This window comes from Cololabis saira, chromosome 5 (assembly GCF_033807715.1).
Source record: "Cololabis saira isolate AMF1-May2022 chromosome 5, fColSai1.1, whole genome shotgun sequence".
In the NCBI taxonomy this organism is placed as follows: Eukaryota; Metazoa; Chordata; class Actinopteri; order Beloniformes; family Belonidae; genus Cololabis; species Cololabis saira.
This window is the reverse complement of record NC_084591.1, coordinates 27,147,222-27,171,780: the sequence shown is the minus strand read 5'-3', so window position 1 is coordinate 27,171,780 and position 24,559 is coordinate 27,147,222. Positions and strand designations below refer to the sequence as shown.

At 40.4% G+C, this 24,559-nt stretch overlaps 1 protein-coding gene across 2 annotated transcripts in view; it reads left to right on the top strand.

The window, feature by feature from the left end:
* The window catches only part of btbd11b (BTB (POZ) domain containing 11b), a 99,405-nt gene extending 78,684 nt beyond the window's left edge, over positions 1 to 20,721 (top strand). Inside the window, exons 3-17 of one of the 2 annotated variants that reach the window (XM_061721417.1) lie at positions 271 to 475; positions 6,116 to 6,268; positions 6,485 to 6,650; positions 7,223 to 7,312; positions 8,859 to 8,960; positions 10,121 to 10,214; positions 11,755 to 11,890; positions 12,381 to 12,601; positions 12,718 to 12,896; positions 15,119 to 15,224; positions 15,407 to 15,509; positions 15,843 to 15,924; positions 16,018 to 16,086; positions 19,320 to 19,433; positions 19,559 to 20,721. In XM_061721417.1, the coding sequence (XP_061577401.1) occupies positions 271 to 475; positions 6,116 to 6,268; positions 6,485 to 6,650; positions 7,223 to 7,312; positions 8,859 to 8,960; positions 10,121 to 10,214; positions 11,755 to 11,890; positions 12,381 to 12,601; positions 12,718 to 12,896; positions 15,119 to 15,224; positions 15,407 to 15,509; positions 15,843 to 15,924; positions 16,018 to 16,086; positions 19,320 to 19,433; positions 19,559 to 19,768 (2,030 nt within the window). In that variant the 3' untranslated portion in view covers positions 19,769 to 20,721. The remainder of the gene's footprint in view (positions 1 to 270; positions 476 to 6,115; positions 6,269 to 6,484; positions 6,651 to 7,222; positions 7,313 to 8,858; positions 8,961 to 10,120; positions 10,215 to 11,754; positions 11,891 to 12,380; positions 12,602 to 12,717; positions 12,897 to 15,118; positions 15,225 to 15,406; positions 15,510 to 15,842; positions 15,925 to 16,017; positions 16,087 to 19,319; positions 19,434 to 19,558) is intronic. The other variant, XM_061721418.1, reaches the window with a different exon arrangement.
* Positions 20,722 to 24,559: the final 3,838 nt, after the last annotated feature.

Sequence of the window (24,559 nt, the reverse complement as noted above, 5' to 3'; positions counted from 1 at the left end):
TAAATATTGATTCTTCACCCCGGCCATCCTCATTCTCCTGCTCTGCCCCCTGTGTTTTTTTTTTTTTCCTGAGTGTGACGTGTGGAAACTCATGATTTCCCCTGACAGAGTGAGCTCCAAGGAAGCTGGAAAGAATGAAGATGATTCCCTGATGTCTTTTTAAAGGCCATGAGCTCAAAATAGTATTTTCTCCCTTGTCTGCTCTGCCTGTAACTTCCTTTCTCAATGGCCATTTTCCCCCTGACTGCTTGTGTGCGTGTGTTTGTGTAGGCGACCTGGTGTCCCGAGCAATGCACCATCTTCAGCCGCTGTATATAAAGAACCACAACAACGGGACCCCCATGCACCAAAAGAGTGGAGTGATTCAGTGGGCACCTGAGGCGATCTACACGCTGTGTTACTTCATGCACTGCCCTCATATGGAGTGGGAGAATCCCAACGTTGAACCCTCTAAGGTCACCTTACAAACAGAGAGGTGAGACATAAACACACAAGTAAAAGCATGCATGACGCTCTTTAACACCAGATCCAAACACCAAGACTGAGCTGAGATTAAGTAGTGTGAAAAAGCCAAGTGGCCACACACATATTTCTTTAATCTTTTTTTTTTGCCAATCCCTTTTTAAGTGCAGTGGGATGGAAATGTTAACATTATTCCCAGTGAATGGTTAAGAAAGCATTATTTGAATTGAATGAAAAGAGTTCCTAAAACAAAATGACAGTTTTTTTTTCTTCAAAATTGTATATAAGATTGCTGTGTTTTCTTTGTTTTGTGCAATTCTGTAACAAGAAATGAAAAACAAAGGAAAGTATCACCATCCTACCCATTCATTTTATGTTCCAACTGTCTTTGGGCAAAAGCTAGGGGTGCATCTTGGACACAGCCCTAAAACCTCTTTAAAATATATTTTTTAACAGTGATGTAAAAAAAAAAAAAAAGAATAAGAAAGGAAAGAACTAAATAAATTAAAATAAAAATATTTAAAAAGCTGGGGCGGTCATGGTGGCCCTATAGGCCTTGATTATTTTACCATCTTTGGAGTTGGGGCCCATCACCTACGCTTGCATAACATGACACTGACCAAACACACCAGTACCAACTCAACTGTGAGGTCAACATCACAGCTTTATGTGTCTTCAGCTCTGAGCGTGTCAGCTCTTGCACAAATCGGGGGGTTACATCCAACATAACCACAAAACATCATACACTCATCTACACACATCACACCACACGACAGACACCAATGCATTATCAGTAACACACACAACATCCTCTGTTCTTTGTTAGATTAGACTATCGTAGAGCACTTTCAGCTAGTAAGAATGTAAGAAAACTTACATCTGCTGCAAGATCCAATTGCATATATATGTGTGTGTGTGTGTGTGTGTGTGTGTGTGTGTGTGTGTGTGTGTGTGTGTGTGTGTGTGTGTGTGTGTGTGTGTGTGTGTGTGTGTGTGATATATATATATATATATATATATATATATATATATATATATATATATATATATATATGGAATCTTTTGCTCATGTATCAGATCTGGTACATCCAGCAATATCAGAATCTGTGGTACAACACAGGTTATAGAATGTGTTGTATTGCAGTTGTGTCATAGGTTACATGCTCTTCCACTCACAAGCAGGGATAGTTACTGGAAATAACCAAGCTCTGTGAGAATACTGTAGCCTAGCCCTGTACAGAAGACTACAAACAGAGGCATACACTCTGTGTGGGTGAGGGGAAATAAAACTACCTTCAGGGTAAAAGCAGTATAAGGTACACTGTAATGTAATTCAAAGTTTTTTATTTATCAAAGCATAAGAAACAAATCATCTGTTTCTCATTGGGTTTTAAAATGACGTAAAAGCAACGTCAGATGAAACAGCAGCACATGACATTTGACACCATGCCATTATTTATTTAACAAAAACTAAGTCAAACTGCGTTCACTCTGTTTTGAGAAGTGCTCTCGTTCTGCTCCCATAGGAATTAAGAGGGTAAGTAGCAGCCAGGTGCTGCTCATCAAAAACACTTGATGAAATTCATCAGTAGGTGTGCAAACCTCCATAAAGGCAGACATTTCTGGCATTATGCCATCCTGAAGCATTAAGACGTTTGTTAACACAAAGCCAAGATGGAAAAACTTAGAGACGCAATGTTTGCCACCATTCAATTTGGGTTTTCACTGCGATTTCTAAACAATATAGAGACTTTATTTACCTCATTTTGAGACCTGCTAGAGAGATATGTTGCAGAGATTTAATATTGTGTTATACACAATGAGCAGATGACAACCTACAATGAGACAATATACAATGAGATGATGTACACATCATTCAGCCTGTAATTGACAAAAGCTCACAGTTTTGGCAACAGTACAACAGCCAAGCCAGCAGGGGGGGGGGTGTAAGAAACATCACATAAACAGGTTTTATAGCACAAAGAATGACACAGTGACTTTTATTTGTTGAGTGGGAGGAAAAATAAAGCTAATTAGCGTGTCCCTAATGTACATGGCAGTTGTTTTTTCTTGAAGTGAGAATTCTTAAAAGTATCATCAGAGACCAAAGCGAAGCATCGCTTTGTATTGATTAGTTCATTAGACCCCATGCTTCATAATGTCCTTTCGGGAGGTTGAAAAAATATTGCCTTTTTAAAGTTCCCAGGGAAAGTAACGATGAAATAATTCCCCCACTATGACACCAGAGTGTGAAAAGGTGGACATATCCTGCAGTTAAACAGAATTTATACTCCATCCTCCTTTTCACCTCAGCTTGCAGACGCGGCAAGGTGGTTACTCTGCATCTGTGAAGAACTGTTGAGATCATTCTCCTGCAACTGTACACGTCTGCCGGCTGTTCTTTTATGGTGCTTCTGGCTCTCAGCTCAGCCGTGAAAAGGAACACCAGGTGCTTCCCGCACCAGGGAATTGCCAACTTTAAGGATAGTCAAAAGAGCTGTTGTGTGACCCAGTGGTAGGACGGGGCTGGTTGAGACGCAGTGCTGCTGGCAGCTGTTGGACTCTGATGATGATTTATGAATAAATTATATAATGATTAGAGAAAGTTTCCATGGTGTTAATACACACTTCATCCCAAAAGTCTGGCAAGCTGAGAAGTGTTCTTTGATTTTTTTTTAATTTTCGGGGGATTTAACAGTTTTTACACATGAAACAAGATTTCAGCTGGTTTTATTAGCTGTTTCCTTTTATATCTTCCCAGCTTATTAGTTCAGTATTTCCTACACTTTGGTGTAAACCCTTGTCAGCTTGCAGAAGTATAAAACAGGGCTGACACTTGAGTCTGAACAGTCCTCTTCTGGAGCTCCAGGCTTTATCGCCTTGCAGTGGAGGAGTCATTTATCAGCTAATGCGTGTCCCAGCTCTCCATCTGCTTTAGATCAAATCCTTTTCTGTCAATAGCATCACATATATGGATATTTGTTTCAGTCACACTGACGCACGATGGCAAAGCCAACACCAGGGAAAGCATATCACAAAAGTTTCCTTCAGAAAGACCTTTGTGTGGAAACTGAAAGACCTTGAACTACTTGTGAACTATAGTTTCCATCAAGCTTGTGAAGGAATGTATAGCCATTACACTGTAGGTGCCCAGCCTCCATAGATGAAGTGTTATGTTGCTGCTTTAATGAAGTCTGTGGAACCAATTATGTCATACGGCTTTGGGTTCGGCTCCTTTGAAGTTTCTAAAGGAATGCCTTGCATTTCTTATCCTAGTAAGCTACTATAAAACTCAGAAGACCAGTGGTGAGTGGTTGATTTAAAATGATTTGTCAGATGTGTGCCACGAATAATAGAGTCATCGATACATCCTTTGTGAAGTGGATTGATCTGTAAATCCAAGACAAACAAACCAAGTCTCATCAAGGCAAGGCAAGTTTATTTATATAGCACATTTCAGCAACGAGGCAATTCAAGGTGCTTCACATAATAAAAATATGAAAAGTGAAGAAGAGAAAAAAACAGTTACAGTGCAGTGGCAGAATAAAGAGAAGTTATACTTAAGCTACAGTTAAATTTTAATACTGAAATTAACATTGTTTAAATGTGAATTTAGAAGGGTTTAAATAATTCAGTGAAAGGCAGCTGTAAGCAAATGAGTTTTTAACCCTGATTTAAAGGAACTGAGGGTTTCAGCTTCCTGCAGTTTTCTAGAGGTTTGTTCCAGATCTGTGGAGCAGAAAAGCTGAATCCTGCTTGTCCATGTTTGGTGCTGATTCTGGGGACACAGAGCAGACCTGAACCAGAGGACCGGAGAGGTCTGGATGGAAGTCTCTCATGGTATCTAATGTATTTTGGTCCTAAACCATAATATCCTCCAGGTTTTTGTAGTTGATTGCGTAAAATTGTTTCATTTTGTCCAAATTGGTTTTGGTTGCACACAGCACTATTACTGGACTTGATATTGATACACCGACTGCTTTTCTAATCTTTCTAAACCCTGGATTTTCTCAGGCAAATTCCTTGCAGGCATTGTAGCCTGGAGTTCAGATGCTACGGACACAGGAGGGGTTGTTAACCTGTCCATAGCAGCAAACATGACACGGCTGTTATTGATGTTTTTGTTGATGATTTGCAAACGAAGGTTTCCCTTGCATTCTTCAGTTGTGAATCAAGTGCATTCAGCGTACACTATGTGACACTAATGCAAAATACATGACCTACGATATGTATACTGTTTGATATACTGGACTATACAGGGCTGTCACAGTTGGCATTGTGGGAGAGGCAGGGTAAATCCAGCCAGTGCAGCTCAGCAGTTCATCACAGGGACATATGAGACATATGAGACAAACAAGCATGCAAGCTCACACATCTTGTGAATATCAATGTGAGTTTCATATCCATAAAACACAGAGATAGTCAGTATACTGCACTTTGAATAATGTATTTGTCAGTTTGCTGTTTTGCTAAAATAGGGAAAGCTGTTAGTAAGGTAACAAGGGTCAAAATATGAGTTCATGCATATGTATTAATGCTCATGGATTGAGTATTGCTGGACTAAGCAGTGAAGCAATATGACTGCAGCGAAGAACTGCAGACAAGTTCCAGAAGAGATGCTCGGTTATGCCTTGATTCTCATGGCATTTGCATTGTTTAGGCTTACGCTCAAGAACAGGGTTTAAGGTTAAATATATGTAGATCAGAGGGTCCCCCTATAGGCCTGGAGGTTAAGCCACTTGCATGACTGTCTGTCTGAGACAGACTCTGGTTTGGTCACGCTCTCGTTTTTCTTCAGTCGCTACTTTGTTGAGTCTCTGAGTGGCTTCCGCCACGATTGTGCTCTACTTTGACATAGAGCTGCAAAGAGCTGTTACCTCGGGTACTTTTTTAGAGATAGAAGGGACGGGGGACTGCAAGAGCTTGATGACACCACCTTCAAATAAAATTGATAGGAATATTTTAAAATGGAAAAAGTTTTCATGTGCTGATTTAACTGAATCGTATTTGTGTATATATTTTATAAAACACAATATCAACCAAAAGAGTTGAAGATGGAAAGTGTCCCATCAGGAGCAGTGGCATCATCGATGACTTTGTATTATAATAGATGCACATTTCTAACAAATTGTCTTTAAGGCCCATTAACTCTGGTTGGTTATCCACCCAGAATTGTGATTTCCTCTGCACAACTGCAGCGCAGCTGTTACATGTCTGCCATGCTGTCAGAGGCACTTCAGGATCACCTGAATGATGGATTTTTTTTTCTTTGTCTGCATCTTCTGAGTGCCACTTTACATTTAGCAAAATATCACTGCATCTTCAGTTCACCAAAAACATGCACTGGGCTGTTGTCATGGAGAAAAACGATAAACTCACTCTAACTGGCTTTCATTTTCCACAACTATGTATCTTTCATTTTGAGTTCGTGTTCATGCTAATATATTTCTCAGTTTTTCTGGTTTTGTTTTCATTCTCTGGACACAGTTCATCCTGTTCTCAGGCATCTGCTGCACCTGGCAGTATCTGCAAAACATATTATTAAAATTCAATATCAGGTGGATGTTCCTCGCATCTCCAGGGTACACAAAGTACACACAGCCTGCATGAAGTCTGTGGTGACCAGAACACGTGCCTCTATCTCCCCCTACAGGCCGTTTCTGGTGCTGCCGCCCCTGATGGAGTGGGTGCGTGTGGCCGCGGTCCACACCGAGCACAGACGCAGCTTCTCTGTGGACAGCGATGACGTCCGGCAGGCTGCCAGGCTGCTGCTGCCCGGAGTGGATTGTGAGCCCCGTCAGCTCCGGTACGGCTGTGAGCAAAGCGCGTGTGCAGCCAGGCTCTTCATCTGAACCCACCACACACATGCATCAGTGACACAAACAAAGGAACAATATCAGAATTTGTATTGCATTCAACCTCCTAAGTTGAAGAAAATAAAGCTTGTCAGATGTTTAGGGAAGACACAGTCGTAAAAATTAGCTTTAACTGTAAAATCCCTGCGTACGTTTTTGCCCTTCAGAACGGATGACTGCTTCAGTGCCTCGAGGAAACTGGATGCTGCCTCTGTTGAAGCAAAGTTCCTGCAGGACCTGGGCTTCCGTATGCTCAGCTGTGGACGCACGGACCTGGTGAAGCAGGCTGTCAACCTGCTCGGACCAGATGGAATCAACAGCATGAGCGACCAGGTTAGAGACACAGTCAACATGTTAAATAATGCATATGCTACCACATTTACATCCTCAGTCAAACGTACACAGCCTGAGGATGGGTGCATGTTGTCTCCTTGGTAAACTGAGGCTCTTTTACTTGTGAGCGATACACAAAAAAAAAAGAAAAAAGGCAGTCATACATATTAAATCTTCCTTTGGCTTATTTTTCCTGCAGCTTTCCTGCCAAGCCTCTCTGCATTATATCATGAGCACCAGCTCCAGTGCCGTAGATCATCACTGGAATACTGCAAGTGTAACTCATGATTTTCCATGGGAAAATCAATATTTAGTTCAGACCTGATCTTAGCAGAAACCTTCAAAGGCAGAGCCTAGTACTGAATTTTTCTCTCAGAGTGTCATCCCATATGGCGCTAATGACATGTTGCTTCATAAGAAATAAATAAAAAAATACGATAAATAGCAGAAGATGAAGTTAAAGCAGACCAAAGCTTCAACCTCATACTGAAAAAATGAAAAAAGGAACATTGAGTGTTGTGACTTTTCTTCAACTTCTAGTTGCTTTAGCTTTTATATCTCTGATTGTGTAGGGGATGACCCCGCTGATGTACGCATGCGTCCGTGGAGACGAGGCCATGGTGCAGATGCTGCTGGATGCCGGAGCAGACATTAACAGCGAGGTCAGTCGCTTCTGTTGCTACTCAGGATGTGAGAAGAAGTCAAAGTTGGTATTTGAATCATAATATTGATCCACCCAGTGTTTGCTTTAACACAAACGAGAGTCCTCGGCATTGTTTGTATTAAGGCAAACTTAACTGAAGAAGATTGAGCTTTGTGACAGGTGAGAGGTGTTTATGGGACTTTCATTTTTTTTCTCAACATCTGCTGGTAGCTGTGTATATAATTGCATTATTTGTGTAGTATTAGATTGCAGAACTACATCGTGTCGTCTCTCATCTCCTCCCATTCTCTCCCATGTCTCATGCTGTTCAGTGTATTGAAGGTGAGGATCATGAGGCACTAGCCAGGAAACTTCATTTTATTTATTTTATTTTAGCAATTAGAGTCTTGAATGTGACACATATGTTTGCACTTGATGAATTTTTTGTTTCCTGGAGTCACAAACAAAATAAAAAGTTATCTGCTGACTTTAAGCAAAGCAAGTTCTCTGCAGAGTCTGTATTAGTCTGCAGAGAACCGTTGCATCGTCCTTTGATTCACTTTGTGAGTGAAGGCCTCATGATCCTCATCTTTATTGATCATCTCAGCAACAACTTCAGATGTTTTGTCAGGCTTTATTTGCTTCATTTGTGAACCATTGCATTTGAAACAACCAGGCGGAGTACAAATCTCAAAGGACTTCCCTCTTTCAGATTCCTTCAAGCCATTTTGACTTTGTCCCTGGTTAAAAGACAAATGTTTGGACCAATGCATTTCTCTCAGCCGCTCCAAGCTGGATTCAGTGTTAACACATATGACGTGGCATTAAAAGTGTGAAAAATGTTAATTCATCTCAATTTGAACTTTATAAAATCCAGGCAGTATTTCTCTATGTGCACATTTGAACCTTTATTATTGTTTTACAGATGTACAGAGATAGTCATTGTGGAGGAAATCCTGGGCAGCATTATTCTCATAACAGTACATGGTAGATACAAAACAATACACATTTACTTTATCTTTCCTCTAGAATTATGCATATTATGGTATATTTTAATGTCACGCACATGCAGGTAAATGATGATTTTACATGAACAAGAGTTTCCAAACATTTTTATCCACGCGTCTCACCTGTATCCTTGTCTCTCCACCCGTATGCAAAAAGATGTGCCTTTGTGCTTTGTTCGTGTGGCTATTCCATCTGTGTCATGCTTTCATTTGATCAGCCCAATCAGAGACGTGATCTTTAGAGCAGTTGGGTCAGAGCTTTTGCAAAAAATCCACCGTCTGTCAGAGAGAAAGCATTAGGACAAGACCAGACCACACAGATCAATCCTTCCTGTTCCCAGGAAGGGGAACACGGGGGCAGGATGTCCTCTGCAGCCCCCAGGGTTCCTGCCTAATTACTGGTCCTCCTGTAGAGCCCCCTGTCCCCCACCCTGTCCTCCCTGTAGCTGCTTGTCTTGTGCCCCATTGGCCATGTGGTAGTTTTAATGCCTTGGTATCTCTCTCCCCCATCTTTCTCCCCCCTACCTACCCATCCCACCTACCTGTATCCCTTCCCAGGTGCCAAACACAGTGCACAAGCACCCCTCAATCTTTCCCGAAACCAGGCAGGCGACGTCCCTCACATTCGCTGTGTTACACGGACATGTGCCCGTGGTTCAGGTAGTGACATCCCTGCTCACCTGTGACCTCTTGTTGTGCTTCAGCTCATGGTTGGTCATCATTGTCACTTCTCTCATCAAAGCTTCTTTTTTGTCCTCTCTCTCTTTTTTATGATTTAAATACAATTTGTTCAATTTACAACTTGAGCTTTTACACAGAGGGCATTTCAAGGCCAAATGTCGTCAAATTGGACTTTTTAGCAAATGGATCAGACAGCTTTTAGGACAGGAAAAACGGAGCTGCCTAATTAGTATCGAACTCATTTAACTAATTCAGTTTGGCCTCTAAGTGTGTGTCTATTGGATTTTAGAAATCGAAAAACATTGAAGCCATGTGACATGATAATTTGGTCTCTGGGGACATCAAAGAAAAGAGAATATTCACAGTCAAATCCTGTTATGTTTTGACATTATATCCCATTATTTCAAAATACAAGAGGTTCTTCATGGAGTCAGAGGTTAAATTTAGTGTCAAATCTTGGTGCAAGTCCTTCTAAGTAAGATCTGTGTGCTCACGTGATTGTGATTAATATCTCTCAGCCAATGTTATGACAAGTGCTGCACATAATTCATAGAAGATGACCTTCATCCTCTAACAAGACCTTTTAACAAGAAGTTCTGTGGGATAAAATGGGAAAAGGAAAGTCAATCTTAAAATTCTCCTCACTCTTGACATTCTCCAGAGGTTGAGAGAGCAATCAGAGAATTGATTTATTTAAAGATATTTTTATCATACTATTCAACCACAATGACATAAAGTGTAATAAATGCAAATGTAAATAAAAATATTTTTTTTAAATCGGGGGATTTATAAACTAAGATGAATGAAATTCTAAAAGCAACACTGCGGTAGGAGTTATTAATCAAAGTCAATCTACCCAAAATAGTGGCAAACAGGAAGGTTTTACATTGGATTAAAAGTTTCTCTGGGAGTTTATTTCATATAAATGATACGTAAAAACTAAAAGCAGTTTTTCCATCTTTGCTGATAACTTTGAGGGCAGCAAAAGACTTAAGATGTCTTGAAGGTTCATAATATAACAGAGGATGTGAGCTATTTTAAGAACTGTGACTTTAAATCATCAGCCAACTGACTGTTCCTCTGTTTCTTGTCTGTGTGTCTCTCGCTCTCCTGTCATGCTCACCGTGTGTCACCGGCAGCTGATGTTGGATGCCAAAGCCAATGTGGAGGGTTCCTTGCAGGAGGGCATGGAGAACTACACGGAGACCCCGCTGCAGCTGGCTGCTGCTGCAGGTACAGATACTCGTCAGGACTCACATCCTCACCTTCTCCTGTCCAGATGGACCGCAGCATGCTGGCAGCAGCAGCTGGCCTTCTATAAGTAGATGATAATCACACCTGCCTGTCAGCATCATCGCTGGAGGCGGAGAAATTAAAGACAAATAAAAGAATGAGTATGGCGTAAAATATTTATTCACAGTTCTGAAACTGCTCTTATCAGAACCACTTGAGACCTTCTTATGGCTGTTCGTACTGGTCTAAGTGCAGCTTTTGATACCATTTCCCAGGCCATACTTACTGAAAAACTAGCCGCCGTTGGACTATCTAGAACGCCTCTGGACTGGTTTAAATCAGTCTCTGTCGTTGGCCACATTTACCTCATTCAACTCAAATCATATACATACAAACCACTCCTGCTCTCCTCTGGTGTACCCCAAGGTTTGGTACTGGGACCCCTCCTGTTTATTGTATACCTTCTCCCTCTTGGCAATATTTTCCAGAGCTATGACATTGATTTTCAGTGCTATGTGGATGACACCCAGCTCTACCTGCCCACCAAACCCACCCACTCCCTCCTGCCTCCCTCTCTGATTGTCTACTGGAAATCAAATCCTGGTTCTCTCACAACTTTCTCAAACTCAACAGTGATAAAACAGAGATCCTGCTTGTTGGCACTAAATCCACATTCTCCAAGATAAATAACTTTTCTATTTCTCTTCTGTTTGTCCCTCTCCTCGGGTTAATAGTCTGGGTGTCATCCTCAACAGCACTCTGTGATTCCATTCCCACAGCTTACTCTCATCTACAGAATAACTTACGTCTGCACTCTTCTCTCACACCAACACAACTGCTATTTTGGTCAATGCCCTTGTTACATCCCATCTTGATTATTGTAATTCTCTTCCGTTTGGCTTACCTGACAAGTCCCTTCAAAAACTTCAACTGGTTCAAAACTCAGCTGCCCAAATTATTACCAGAACTCCTTGCCTTAGTTGTATCACCCCTGTCGTGCAGAAACTTCACTGGTTCCCTATTAAGTTCCTTATAGTCTATAAAACTTTACTACTAACCTATAAGGCCATCAACGACTTCACCCCTCTGCAGCTCACTGAGCTCCTCCACATTAACATGCCCAGCCGTACTCTCAGGTCTTCACCGCTCCATCTGCCCGCTTGACCACCATGGGGTTGAGAGCTTTCAGCTGCTCAGACCCCCGTATTTGGACCTCTCTACCACAGGATATAAAGTTTCTTACACTGTCACCTCCTTTAAAACCTGCGTTAAAACACACCTTTTCAGACAGGCTTATTATTATTATTACATTTAATTCTGGGACTGGAATTACCTCAATTTTGCGCTAATTTGCTTTTACTATTTTTACTTTAATGTTTTGTGTTTTATATCTTGACATTTTATTTTGGTCTTGTCTGTTTTTTCTTGTGTCTAATCTAGATCTAATGTATGCTTCACCCTTACCCGTCTCTCTCTTTCTGCTTTTATCCTCTCGCCTATAAACTCAAAACGTGTTTTGTTTTTTCTTTTTCATTTGTAGGTAACTTTGAGCTGGTGAGTTTGCTGCTGGAGCGGGGCGCTGACCCCATGGTGGGCACCATGTACCGCAACGGCATTTCTACCGCGCCACAGGGAGACATGAACTCCTACAGCCTGGCAGCCGCACACGGACACAGGTGACGCGCACGTTTATGCTCGATCGTCGCTCTTAAAAGTAGGATGAACTGAAAAAACAAAAGCCCCCTCAGTTCTTACCCTGCACTCAGCAAACATTGTTTGCCATTCAACTCATGACAACATGTCCATAAAAGTGACACCAGTCGGTTGCTTTTTTTATGCTAAAAAGTAGACAATTGTCTTAAATGCGTTGCTGAACAAAATACAATAGTGTCTCCAAACACTACATCCTTACATTTGGATTTGAATTTGGGTGAAATATTCTTTTTTTTTTTGAGTTTCCTAGATTTTTGTTAAATTCATGTTCTCGTATTGCCACTTGATGTTGTTTATAAAAGTATTATCCACAAATTCATACTTTTATTTTATTGCTGAGCTACATTTGTGATATCAGAAACTGGATAAAAACCTATATTTAAAGTCATATATTTTGTACAGACTAAGAAAATGAAATATCTTTTTAATGTTTTTCTTCTTGTCTTACTGTAGAAATGTGTTCCGTAAGCTGCTGTCTCATTCAGACAGAGGGAAAGGGGATGTGTTGTCGTTGGAAGAGATTCTGGCTGAAGGTTCGGGGCTGGAAGGATCAAATCCATCTCAGGTGGACTTAATCCGAACTGGGAAGGCCAAACTTAAAGCCCTTAAAGAAGCCATGTACCACAGTGCCGAGCATGGGCATGTAGACATCACCATAGATATACGGAGCCTTGGTGGGTTTCTGTAAACACTTCAAACTTGTGCTGCAGCATCTCACCGTGCATGCAACTTTATCACTTCATCGGTGCAGATTAGCATTAAATACCTTTATCCTGGAACTGTTTTCCAGGAGTCCCATGGACTTTGCACACCTGGCTGGAGTCTCTGCGTACATGTTTCCATCAGCACCGCCGACCTCTCATCCAAGGTCTTCTGAAAGAGTTCATCTGCATCGAGGAGGAGGAGTACACTGAAGAGCTCAACACACACGGCCTGCCTCTCATGTTCCAGATCCTCCGGGCCAGCAAGGTGCTGCAGTGTCTGCATTCCTGTTAAATCACTTTGCATTCCATCTTTTTTAGGTATCACTGCAAAAAAGGATCCCAACCTACACCGGAGCCACAAGTTCATCCTCATGTTTAAATGTTTGCACCTTCATTCTACCCACTTTTCTGTGAAATAAAGTTTCTGAATCTATGGGGCCTTGTTACCCTTGTCCTCATTTATCATTCTGTGGTCAGGTCTTTGGCTGCCGAGACACTAATATAGCTTTGTCTCGTTTTTTTTATAGATGTAAAACTTATCTTTGCTTTACCTGTTTCATCACTGATATCAGTAAAAGTAAATAATATATTTATTTTTAAACACAGTTTCCAGGTTTTTAAGTTTTGTTTCATCTTTTGTCTCTTTTTTCTAGTTTTTTTTATCTTTGCATGCTGTTCCTTCACACTTAAGCTTTATTTTGTGTTTATGTTATAGCTGTTTTATTAAACTATTCTTTACTTGTGTAATATGTTGAGTTTCACAACAGGATTCAGTATCTGAATGCCACCGGCCTGTTTCGTGTTTGTCGTCACCTCCTTCTGTATTTGTACCCACAGATTTCCTTTGTTTCTTGCCAGATCGTGGCTTTTCTTTTTTCCATCATGTGTATCATACCTCCTGCTAAGTTTAATTTGTTCCTCCTGCCACACTCTGATCTGCTCTGCTCTTCTCTGCTCTGCTCTGCTCTGCTCTGCTCTGCTCTTCTCTGCTCTGCTCTGCTCTGCTCTGCTCTGCTCTGCACTGCTCTGCTCTGCACTGCTCTGCTCTGCTCTGCTCTGCACTGATCTGATCTGATCTGCTCTGCTCTGCTCTGCTCTGCACTGCTCTGCTCTGCTCTGCTCTGCTCTGATCTGATCTGATCTGCTCTGCACTGATCTGATCTGCTCTGCTCTGCTCTGCTCTGCACTGCTCTGCTCTGCTCTGCACTGATCTGATCTGCTCTGCTCTGCTCTGCTCTGCACTGCTCTGCTCTGCTCTGCTCTGATCTGATCTGATCTGCTCTGCACTGATCTGATCTGCTCTGCTCTGCTCTGCTCTGCACTGCTCTGCTCTGCTCTGCTCTGCTCTGATCTGATCTGATCTGCTCTGCACTGATCTGATCTGCTCTGCACTGCTCTGCTCTGCTCTGCTCTGATCTGATCTGCTCTGCTCTGATCTGCTCTGCTCTGCTCTGCTCTGTGTTTTGTGTTTATGGATCAATGTTTTTCGGACTCCCTGCCATTCCAGTGAGTTTAGTTTTGCCTGGAAAACAATATATTTCTCTTCACCCACCTGCCTCCTGAATTTGAGCCTGTGTTTTTGTCCTCTCATCAGGACAAAAGCATCTCTCTATCACACACATATTAAAACACTCCTGTAGATCGCTGGGGTATTGGTCCGTGTTTCTGCCTGGGCTGATGCATTGCCAGGACCCCTCACCCTCTTGAAACCTTTCTACACATCTTTATTTTGTCTCAATTTTTGTTTATCTGTTTCTGTCTCTCCTTCCCCGTCTATTTCTGTCTTTTTCTTAATGCATATCTATTCCTGGCTGAAGAGGTGGCTGGTAATGGGTGTTGGTTGCTGTCATGCTTCAGTGACAGCAAGCAGCCTGATTGCACATGTGGGGGCTTTTATTCTACATACAAACACAAAAACAATCTCTCTCTCTCTCTCTCTCTCTCTCTCTCTCTCTCTCTCTCTCTCTCTCTCTCTCTCTCTCTCTCTCTCTCTCTCTCTCTCTCTCTCTCTCTCTCTCTCTCTCTCTCTCTCTCTCTCTCTCTCTCTCTCTCTCTCTCTGTCCCTCTGTCAGACACACACTCATCCTGAAATGGAAACTTAAGAATTAAGAGAGGAAGATCTCTTTCTTTCATCTTTCTCAGTTTGTCACCCTCTTTCAGTTGTCTGAGCGGGCATCCTGTTCTCCATTAAAGAAGTTCCTAAGGACATGCAGTTGTGATAAATAAGTCAGATATTGATGTGTCTTCTTTCAAAGGTGCGACTTATCTATTACCGCAGTGTGACGATTGAAGGAACAGTTGCTCGGGCAGAGTGAATGCTGCAGAGGTTTCTCCTCACTGTTGTGGGGTTGTGCATCGTGTTTGCATTCCTGCATTCTTGCATAACAAAGACTCAGTCTTTATGCATCATTTATAAGCTCTTTGTGTATGTTTGCCTGTCCGGGGAGCGCCCTCCTGACCGTCTTCTTCTGCTCTGCGTGTTTTCAGAACGAAGTGATCAGCCAGCAGCTGGCTGCGATTTTTACCCAGTGTTATGGTCCGTACCCCGTCCCAAAATTGTCAGAGATAAAGAGGAAGCAGTCATCCCGCCTGGGTGAGCATCTAACCTTATCATGCTGGTTAAGATTCAAGAAAAAAAGCAAACTTTACTTACACAGTGTTTATAACACCATCTGGTGTTCACAAGCTGGAACAGAACTGTTGTTATAAATGTACCCAGCTGAGTACGAGCAGTTGAAATGGAAGCAATGCTGTTAATGATTATATTGCTTTCAGATCCTCACTTCCTGAACAATAAAGAGATGTCTGATGTGACCTTTTTGGTGGAGGGGAAGCCTTTTTATGCCCACAAAGTCCTGCTCTTCACAGCATCCACCAGGTACATAAACACCAGCTGCCATCAGCCATTTTAATAGTCTCCTTTCTCCTGAATGTGATGCGTTTGTAAAAACTTGACTTTTTAATATTGATCACCAAAATACTTATAATAGTGCTGTATTTGCTTGAATGTTGAAAGGGAATGCAAGTATTGTGTTTATAAAGTCTTTTCCCCCTCAACGGTCTTAGCAGGACATTAATTTCACTCTATGCTCCTTTATATCGATAAATACTTATTTAATAAATGTTCGAAGAGAAAGCTGTTGACATTATTGACTCAGAGAGAAAATGGGATTTCCCTTGCTTTTTTCTGTTCTCTCTTTCTCCCTTTCAGGTTCAAAATTCTTCTAGCCAACAGACCTTGTGGTGAAAACACGTGCATTGAAATCAGCAACGTCAAATATCACATCTTTCAGGTAAGAAACCGAGTTGATCCTTGATTTTAATATACACTTTTTACTTCTATATATATTTGTATGCGAGCTGTAACGCATGTGTCTTCTTTTCAGCTGGTGATGCAGTATCTGTACTTCGGAGGGACAGACGCGCTGCACATCAGAAACACTGACATTATGGAGGTCAGATGCAAGTCTTTGATTACAGCATCCGCTTTGAGATTCCAACAGTGGTCCGGGTTACATTTTTACTTTAGTTATGGGGAGTATAAAATAGAATAGATAAACCAGGAGCCGTAAACAATGATAAAAAGAGAGAACATATATAGGAGATATAATATTAGGTAAATACAACCTCATATTAACAACACATAACACTACTGCACTATTGCACTGTGATTTTTTTCATTTAACAAAAAACTGCTTTTAGTCACTGGTTATCAGCAAGTGTGAGGACGTCCATACATGTAGAAGTTTTGGCAGTTTGAGGATCTGGAGCATTCAGGTGTGTGTTAACAAAATGCCAAGGATGAAAGACATCAGCTATGACCTTAGAGAAACAATTTTTAAAAATCTTTTCAATCTGCGAGCAATCATAAGCCGATTTCAAAATAGTTTGTAGTCCATCATTCTACAGTCATGTTGTTTGGGCCCATTGAGGCCTTCAAAGCCCACATTGATCTGGGTCCTTTGAACCCTTATCTGAGACAGACAGCAAAAAACTTGGGCGTAAGACTAAACAGTCACCGTGAACGCGAGTCACAGATTAAATCAGTAGTCAAGTCCATCTTTTTTCACCTGAGATAACTGATCTAGGTCCAGGCATTTCTCTCTCTGCTTCACGTCTCTTAAAACTTGATTATTCTCTTTGGCCTTTAACTTACTTTGAGAAAACAGTTTTATCTGAATTTCAATTTGTGGCTGTCCGACACACACGCTTAAGTTATTGTATCTTGTGTTATTTTGTTCTGGATTCCAGGCAGGCTGATCTGCTCCTGTTACATTTTATCTTTTTATTATTTGGTCTTTAACCCTAGTTTTGAGACTTTATTATTCCAAATTGTTTCGTTTACAGTTTTCTGAAAACATTTCATTTTGACAGCTTTATTTTAACACAGATAATGGATATTTTACTCTACAGCTGTGAAAGATGCATATAGTTTCCAGTTTATTGCCAGAGCAGCCAGTAAACTCCAGGAACATTCCTGGTGGGTTGAGCCAGATTTCCATCAGGAAAAAAGGAGCTACCTTTGTCAAGTCAATCTGTGATCCTGAATTGTAGGAGTGAGTGTGAGTATGTGCAATTGTTTTTAACTGGTGACCTGTCCAGGGTGTCCCCTGGCTGTCACTTGAGCTGGAATAATGGATGGATGGATGGATAATAAACGTCTTTAAAACAATTTAAACGCAAAGAAAAAAACCTTAGCCATGGTGCTCTGATGAACGATAAAACAGTGTTAAAAGAGCACTATCTCAAAATAGACCAGAAGCCTTTGAGTTTTATATTTACATGTCAAATGTCTACTTTTTTTGCGCATTTACAAATACACTGTTGCCCATAAAGTTGGAATTAAAAAAGTATTTCTTTTTTATCTTCTCACGAAATTATTGTTGAGAAGAAGAGGATTGTTTCTGAAAATGATTCCAACCTTCCTGGGTAACAGTGTGATACAGCAGCTTTATCAATAACTAACGATTTTTTGTATTTTCTTTTTGTATCTTTTTTCTCAAAGATACAAGATCAATTTCAATTTACTTGCATTTAAGAGTAATATTAAGACATGATGACTCCTAATTGTTTATAATAGCAAACACAAGACAGAAAAAGAGGTAACATAAGTAAACGGACAAGAGGAAGACCAAAATAATGTGCATGAGAAAAAGAGCCCACAAGTGGCAACGTGGATGAAAGCGAGCTGTGCAACATTTCCATTATAGCTGCAGGTTTGTCCTCAAGTGCAGCTTCATATGAGACAACTGCTGATGTTATTGGATGTAAGAATGATTCTGGTAGTGTTTCCGTGTTTATTACTGTCAGGATAAAGGTTTCTAACTGGTTAAAGATGTGTTAGGGTTGCTTTGAGAGAGCTGAAGGAAAGTTACTTTTCTTTATTACTCTTATATGTCAGAATCTGTACTTTTTAATTTTTCTTGAATGAACTTGAATCAGTGCTTCTGCCTTTATCAATGTCTTTTTTGGCATAAAAGTATATGTACTTGTATTTGAATATTGTTTTGGTTTACTTCGGTAATCCCTAAGCATATTAAGAAATAACAAGCCATCGATTTAAGGAGCATGTTTAGAGATTCTTTTCCCTGCATTTTTTTTGCATTTTTCAACCAAATGATTCAGACCCCGTGTAGTAACATAGTAAACTCTGCCGTATTAAGATCACCTTAAAAGGTGTCAGTTGCATTTGTCTATTGTCATTTAACTCCTACAGCTTGAAATCGAGGAGTAAGAAGCTGTAATTAGTCACAGAGTTGCAGACTGCGCATTCATCTGGGGCCCTCACAGGGTTAGGCAACCCGATTAATTATGCATTTTGATTGAACATGTCCTTATTTCCCAGTCTAGCCATACATCAAATAACAAAAACTAATTTCTTTGCAAGTCAGTAGTTGTCGAGTTGTCAGGTCTCTTAAATCAGCTGAATAGCTGTAACACTATGAGGATTATCTGCAAAATAAAACATTTGGGTGATTCTTCTTCCCAATTAATTTCATTCTCATAATATTGCACAACAGCTGTTCTTCTATTCTGTATTATTTGAGAAGAATCAAAGCAGCAAGCCACGGCAGTAGTCTGTGATTGGCTGATTTTATTGTGTGATCTCATGCCTCATGTCTAAATCCAGTCTAAACCTACCTGACAACAACTGTTATCTAGTCAGAGGGAGAGAAATGGTGTCCTTGTGTAACATCCTTGGAATACAAATGGTCCTCATGACGTCAAAGACATCAGAGGGAATTTATAAGTGGACATGTTGAGTGTAAAAGAAAGGATCTTGCATGTATCCCAGATCTCTGATGGCCCAAGCGTCCTGTTTTCCTTTTTTGTACACACCAGGCGCAAACGGAATTTCTGAACATCTCAAACCTGGAAGAAGTTTTGTTTTTTTTTTAAGTTTGTTTTCAGTTATCTAAAATATTTATTGCCATTGATGGACACACCAAAACTCCATATAAAAAAAGCATCACTATGGAAAAACACCTGTGTATGTATCGAAAAGCCTTTTGAAAGTACGGCTAAAACAACCTCAGGCGTGAAAACTTTGTGAAATTCTTCAAAAATATTTTTAGTTATCAAAAGTAAAAGTAAAACCTTGTGTCAGTCTATGCATATTGCACAATTTTCAGAAAAAAATATACATGTTTACAAATGACAGTTGTGTAATTTCTATATATGTTTTCAGCTCCTGTCAGCAGCCAAGTTCTTCCAGCTGGAAGCGTTACAGAGGCACTGTGAGATGATTTGTTCCAAGAACATCAACACGGAAACTTGTGTTGAGATCTACAACCATGGCAAGGTAAAAAGAATAAAAAAAAGATTGAATACATCGGTTCTAAATGGTCTTCGATTCATGTATTGATACCTTGAAAAAGGCTAGAGCATAAATTAGTGTAGTTCAGTGACTTACTTATTTCTTTACAGTTTCTTGAAGCTCAAGACCTGGCGTCGTATATAGAGGGCTACTTTCTGAAGAACATGGTGGTCCTGATTGAGCTGGAGCCGTTCAAACAGCTGCTGTACGACCCTCCTCCTGAAAACCCTGGCTGTGACGTCCTGCAAGCGCTGGAGAAAACCCTGGCCATTCGCATCCAGTCCATCCACCTGTCCTCCTCCAAGGGGTCCATCGTCTGATTAACAGTTATTAGTCCCCAGAGACATTTCAAAGACGCAACACTGTAAGACATGGGGCGTTTCTGGTTAAAGAGGGAAAACAGGACTGCCAATTTTGTTTCTGTGCAACTAATCGAGCGCTGTAACGCTTCTGTTATCCAAGCACAGATTATTACGAGTCTGTCTGTCTGCCTTCTTGATATACAGTATGTGTACTAACATGACTGTCATAGGGTAGCTGCATTATACCTCAACTTGCCAATACCAGATATATAACTGTATTAATGTCCCTTATTCAACTTCAGATATTCTGTTCTGTGTTGGCTTGAATGGATCAGGGGGCATCACAGAAACTCTGAGCTTCATATAAACACAATTGTCTCCGAACTCCGAGCATAATGCGATAAGCCATCTGTGGATATGAGGAAGAACCGCGGCCTTGTGTCGTGAACGTTTTCTGAAACGTTCGGACTCATTTGTTGGTCAGATCCGTGCTGATTACTCCTCAAAGCCAAACAAGAGAAACAAAAGGAAAGACTTTGCGCAGCTGAGTAGAAAAGACAGCTTTTATTTCCTCCACTTCAGTGTACATTTTGTTTATAGAAAGGAGAGATATTGATAATGTAAGTTAATGTATATATCCATATATTTTTTTCTCATGTGTCTTACTGTTAGACATTGTTGTAGAAGCAAAAACTTTATCTTGTAAATATTTGTGTTTAATGTTGCATGTCAGAGAAATGGCCTGTTTTTCTGTTTGAACTGATGAGGACGACATTAAGGAGCTGCTTATACATTTGAAAAGTGTTTTTCTCATCAGCGCAGCTCAAAAGATGTCATAATTTCTTTCATAATACTGAAAGGGCTCCTCGCCTGCTTTATCCTGTATTGGGAACCGTTTGCTACAAGGGTGTTTTCCAGGGTTTATGAAAATGTTTGACTTCTGATTTCCTCTGTAAAGATCACTGTAAACACAGAGTATCTGCTTCTAATTTCATCTGAGGGAGTATCTGTCTCAGAAACACGAGGCGTCTAAAATTCAGTTTGGTGTGAAGTTTGGAGGGCTGCCCTATTATTTTATTCTCTCTGGAAGAGGTTCGATCTCGGCTGGTGACGTGGTTTCATGTGGCATCCAGCAGCGCACATGCCAGTGAGATACAAATAGTCGGAAATCAGTGTCAAAAAGAAAAGAAAAGAAATAAAAGAACTTTGTTCTCAGCACATTCATTTTATGGTGTCCTCAAACTGACAAAATGTTAATAAACGCTGATAAAACATAATGATCCGGCGCATGCAATTTTGATCAGCAACAACAAAGTTATTTTTCACACGGGAAGACCACATCTAAAATTATTATATTTGAATAATGATTCAGTTGAATGGGATTATGTTTTTTTCTCAGTTTAAAGATTATTTAGTGTAGGCTATTCTTTTTTTCATGAAATCAAACTAGAAGTAACTGATTCTGAATAGTGTTATGTTGTATTTAATTTGTACCTCAGTGTATTTGAAGAGTTCAAAAGTATTCTTGAATGTATATCTCTATATCTTTTGAAATGTTACGGTAAATACACTGATTTCTCTGTACTACGAAGCCTGAGAAGCGACAGGAACATGACCATGTCAGTCAAAGTTAGCTTGGGCTACCTGCTCCTTCAGCCAATGCCCGCCAAAATATCTCCAGAGCTGCCGGCAGACCATTGCAGCTGAGTAACCATTCAAAGGTGAAATCGAAAATTACTGTCACGTTTAGCCGATGCTGGATTTACAGATGGATGGTTTCCTCGTTAAGCGTAGCATGACGACTACGGATGAGGAAGAGGAAGTGGCTGTCAATCAATCATATTAGAAATAAATGTAATACTTTATATAAACTCTCCTGGCATGATACAAAAAAAATCACACCCCTGAGTGTTGTCATGGATGTAAAATCCAATGATTGAGACCAGTTTATGAACCAGGCTGTAAATATGTTTATTTCTGCTTTAAAGTTGGACATTTTTAGATGGGAGTCAATGCAGATTGACCCGCTTTTGCAGCCAGCTTCTAGTGGCCAGTCGAGGAACTGCAACAAAACGTTATGAGCCTCAAAGCAGAAGTGAAATGGTTGGCACTTGGAGAAAAAAAGCACCCCATCATGAACCTTCCAAAGAGTCCTCTCCATCCACCACTTAGTGTGGACAAACCCTCCCCCTGCTTGTGATTGGCTAGAGCAGTGTTTGTTGTGGTTTGGGGGGCAGGCTGCCCCCACGCTGCCTTGGTCCAGATTACAGAGAACACTAGTATATGAATGCCAGTTTTTTTTTTACTTTACAGTTTACTCATGAAATGGGCAGACAGCGGATAGTGAGGAGATATTCACGGATTTTAGTAAGTGTTTTGAGTTAAAAAAAAACGTGTAGAATTGCTAACCCAATAGTTCAAGTCTTAAAGTCAAGAGGTGAGCTTTGTTTGCTTTCCAGTTATCGCTTAAACTGCAGAACTAACACAAGAACAGGTAAAACGTACATGTCAGCATGTAATGTCGTTTAAATCTTTACGAGTGGTTGATCTCTTCTTCTGAAGAAAGATAAGCAGAATGAAAGCTGACACACTCATACTGCTAATCATGTCATTGGCAAGTACGGGGGAAACATGGTGAACATAAGAAAGAAAATGTCATGATACCAGGCACAAAGGTACATTTATTTCGTACATTTTTCAACAATTTGTCTTTGATGAAGATAAAAGTCATAAATTGTGCTCCTAGATGACGTTTTGCAGAACTGACCAAGCTTACACCGTCTAAGTCAGGAGTCAGCAACCCGCGGCTCTAGAGCCGCATGCGGCTCTTTAGCGCCGCCCTAGTGGCTCCTGGAGCTTTTTAAAAAATGTTTGACCTTTTTTTTCTTCTTTTTTTATCTTTTTTTCTGTTTTTTCTTCTTTTCCTTTTTTTCTTTTATTTTTTCCTTTTTTCTCTTTTTTTCTTCCTTTTTCCTTTCCTTTTTAATCACGACATTTTGACTTTTTTCTCGAAATTTTGACTTTTTCACGAAATTTCGACTTTTTTCTCGAAATTTTGACTTTTTTCTCGACATTTCTACTTTTTTCTCGAAGTGCATAATGAAAAAATAAATCTTCCCCCGGTTATAACTAATATTGATACATGCAGCTTGTGTTGTCTTCATTCTAAGGCTTATACATACAAGACTTTTCATTTTTTGCGGCTCCAGACAAATTTGTTTTTTGTGTTTTTGGTCCAATATGGTTCTTTCAACATTTTGGGTTGCCGACCCCTGGTCTAAGTGATTAAAAGGTCTCATCTCTTTGAACTTTTCTTTTCTAATCAGGTAATAATACATGTTTTTTTGTATGTAATACTTCAGACTTTAAAGTAGTTTTGTTTGTGTTCCCGTACTGCTACTGGTGTTGCCCCTAACATTTCCCTCTAGAGCCAAACAAAGAGTATCATCAGCCGAGTCAAAAAGTCCCCAAGTGATTGAGTGAGCCAGGGTTAGGACCAGGAGACCTCCTGATCCTGTTTTTGCTGACTCACTGACTGACTGAGAGGAACCACAACTAAAACTGAAGTATTCAGACCGAGCCGAAAGCACTGGCTGACATGCAGAGTGAACATAAATTCGTCGCGGTGGCTCAGTTGATCTCTGCAAAGTGGTCTGCAGCATCTATCTAGACCTGCAGGGTGAGATTCCAAACCGTAGAACGTGACTTGTTTACTAAAGAGGCAACTGTGAACAATAAAGAGCAAAGTATCTGTTCATCAGTTCACGGGGTGCAGATAGCAGAAACAACCCATCAGGATCAGATCTTGACAATTTAACAAGTTATGCAGATACAAAAGGCTGTAAAAAATGATACTGTCATTAACATTAAGTGCTAATGTTTGATGGGGCGGTAAGAAATATATCTGCTGAATAACAGCATCTACTGCATGTAATCTGTCCAGCATGTCATCCAGTGCTACAGTAGGCATGAACATTTGTTTATAAGAAGGAAGAATGGAGCCAAGAATGCCCATAAATCAGGTAGTAGAATCATGCTATTTATTTCTCCTATTTTAAGTGCGGCTATACTTTCAATCCATTATCTTTACAAAATTCATAGGGGGGCACTTTGGTGGCTGTCTGTCCTGTGGGACTCGAGAGTCTGAGAAGTCCTTGCCTTTTATTAACAATGTAAAAGTCTTTGAGTGGTGGTTTAGTGCCGTATCTCCATTGAGGTTTGCAGGAGAGCTTAACTGCTTTTTCTTCTGCAGCTCACCATGGTTAGTTTTATAGTGGCCCACAAGACATTTGTGGGTGTGTGTGCTGCAAGCCAGGCCTTAATACATGATTTCTCTAACAATCACTGTAAAAATGTGTCTTACTTGTATCCTACTAGAGCTTAAAAAGGCTTTCAATAGTAAGTGCTTTCGTTTACTCTCCAGTCCTTTTTTTTTTTTTTTTTTTCATAATTTGGCAATATCTGAAGTTTTTCAGGGACAAACAAGCGTACCTGTCCTGGTCCGGGTTTTGCAAAACTACGGTCACCAGAAAATCCATCTGGAGAGGCTCCTGGGCATCCACTCATGGCCAATTTTAACCCATCAATGTTCAATAGTGGCAGCTTTTAGGAGTGATGAGTCATCTCTGGTGGCTCCTTTCACTGCGCTGCCTTTTAACTTTATTGAGTTTTCAATTGAAGTTCATTTGTGACAGCCATAAACAGATGTCTCATCCAATCATTTGCTCTGTATTTATGCATTTATTTGATTGATTGCTTGTCCCCTTTTCATAACAATTTCTTCAAACGATTCATCAGATGAGTCTTTAA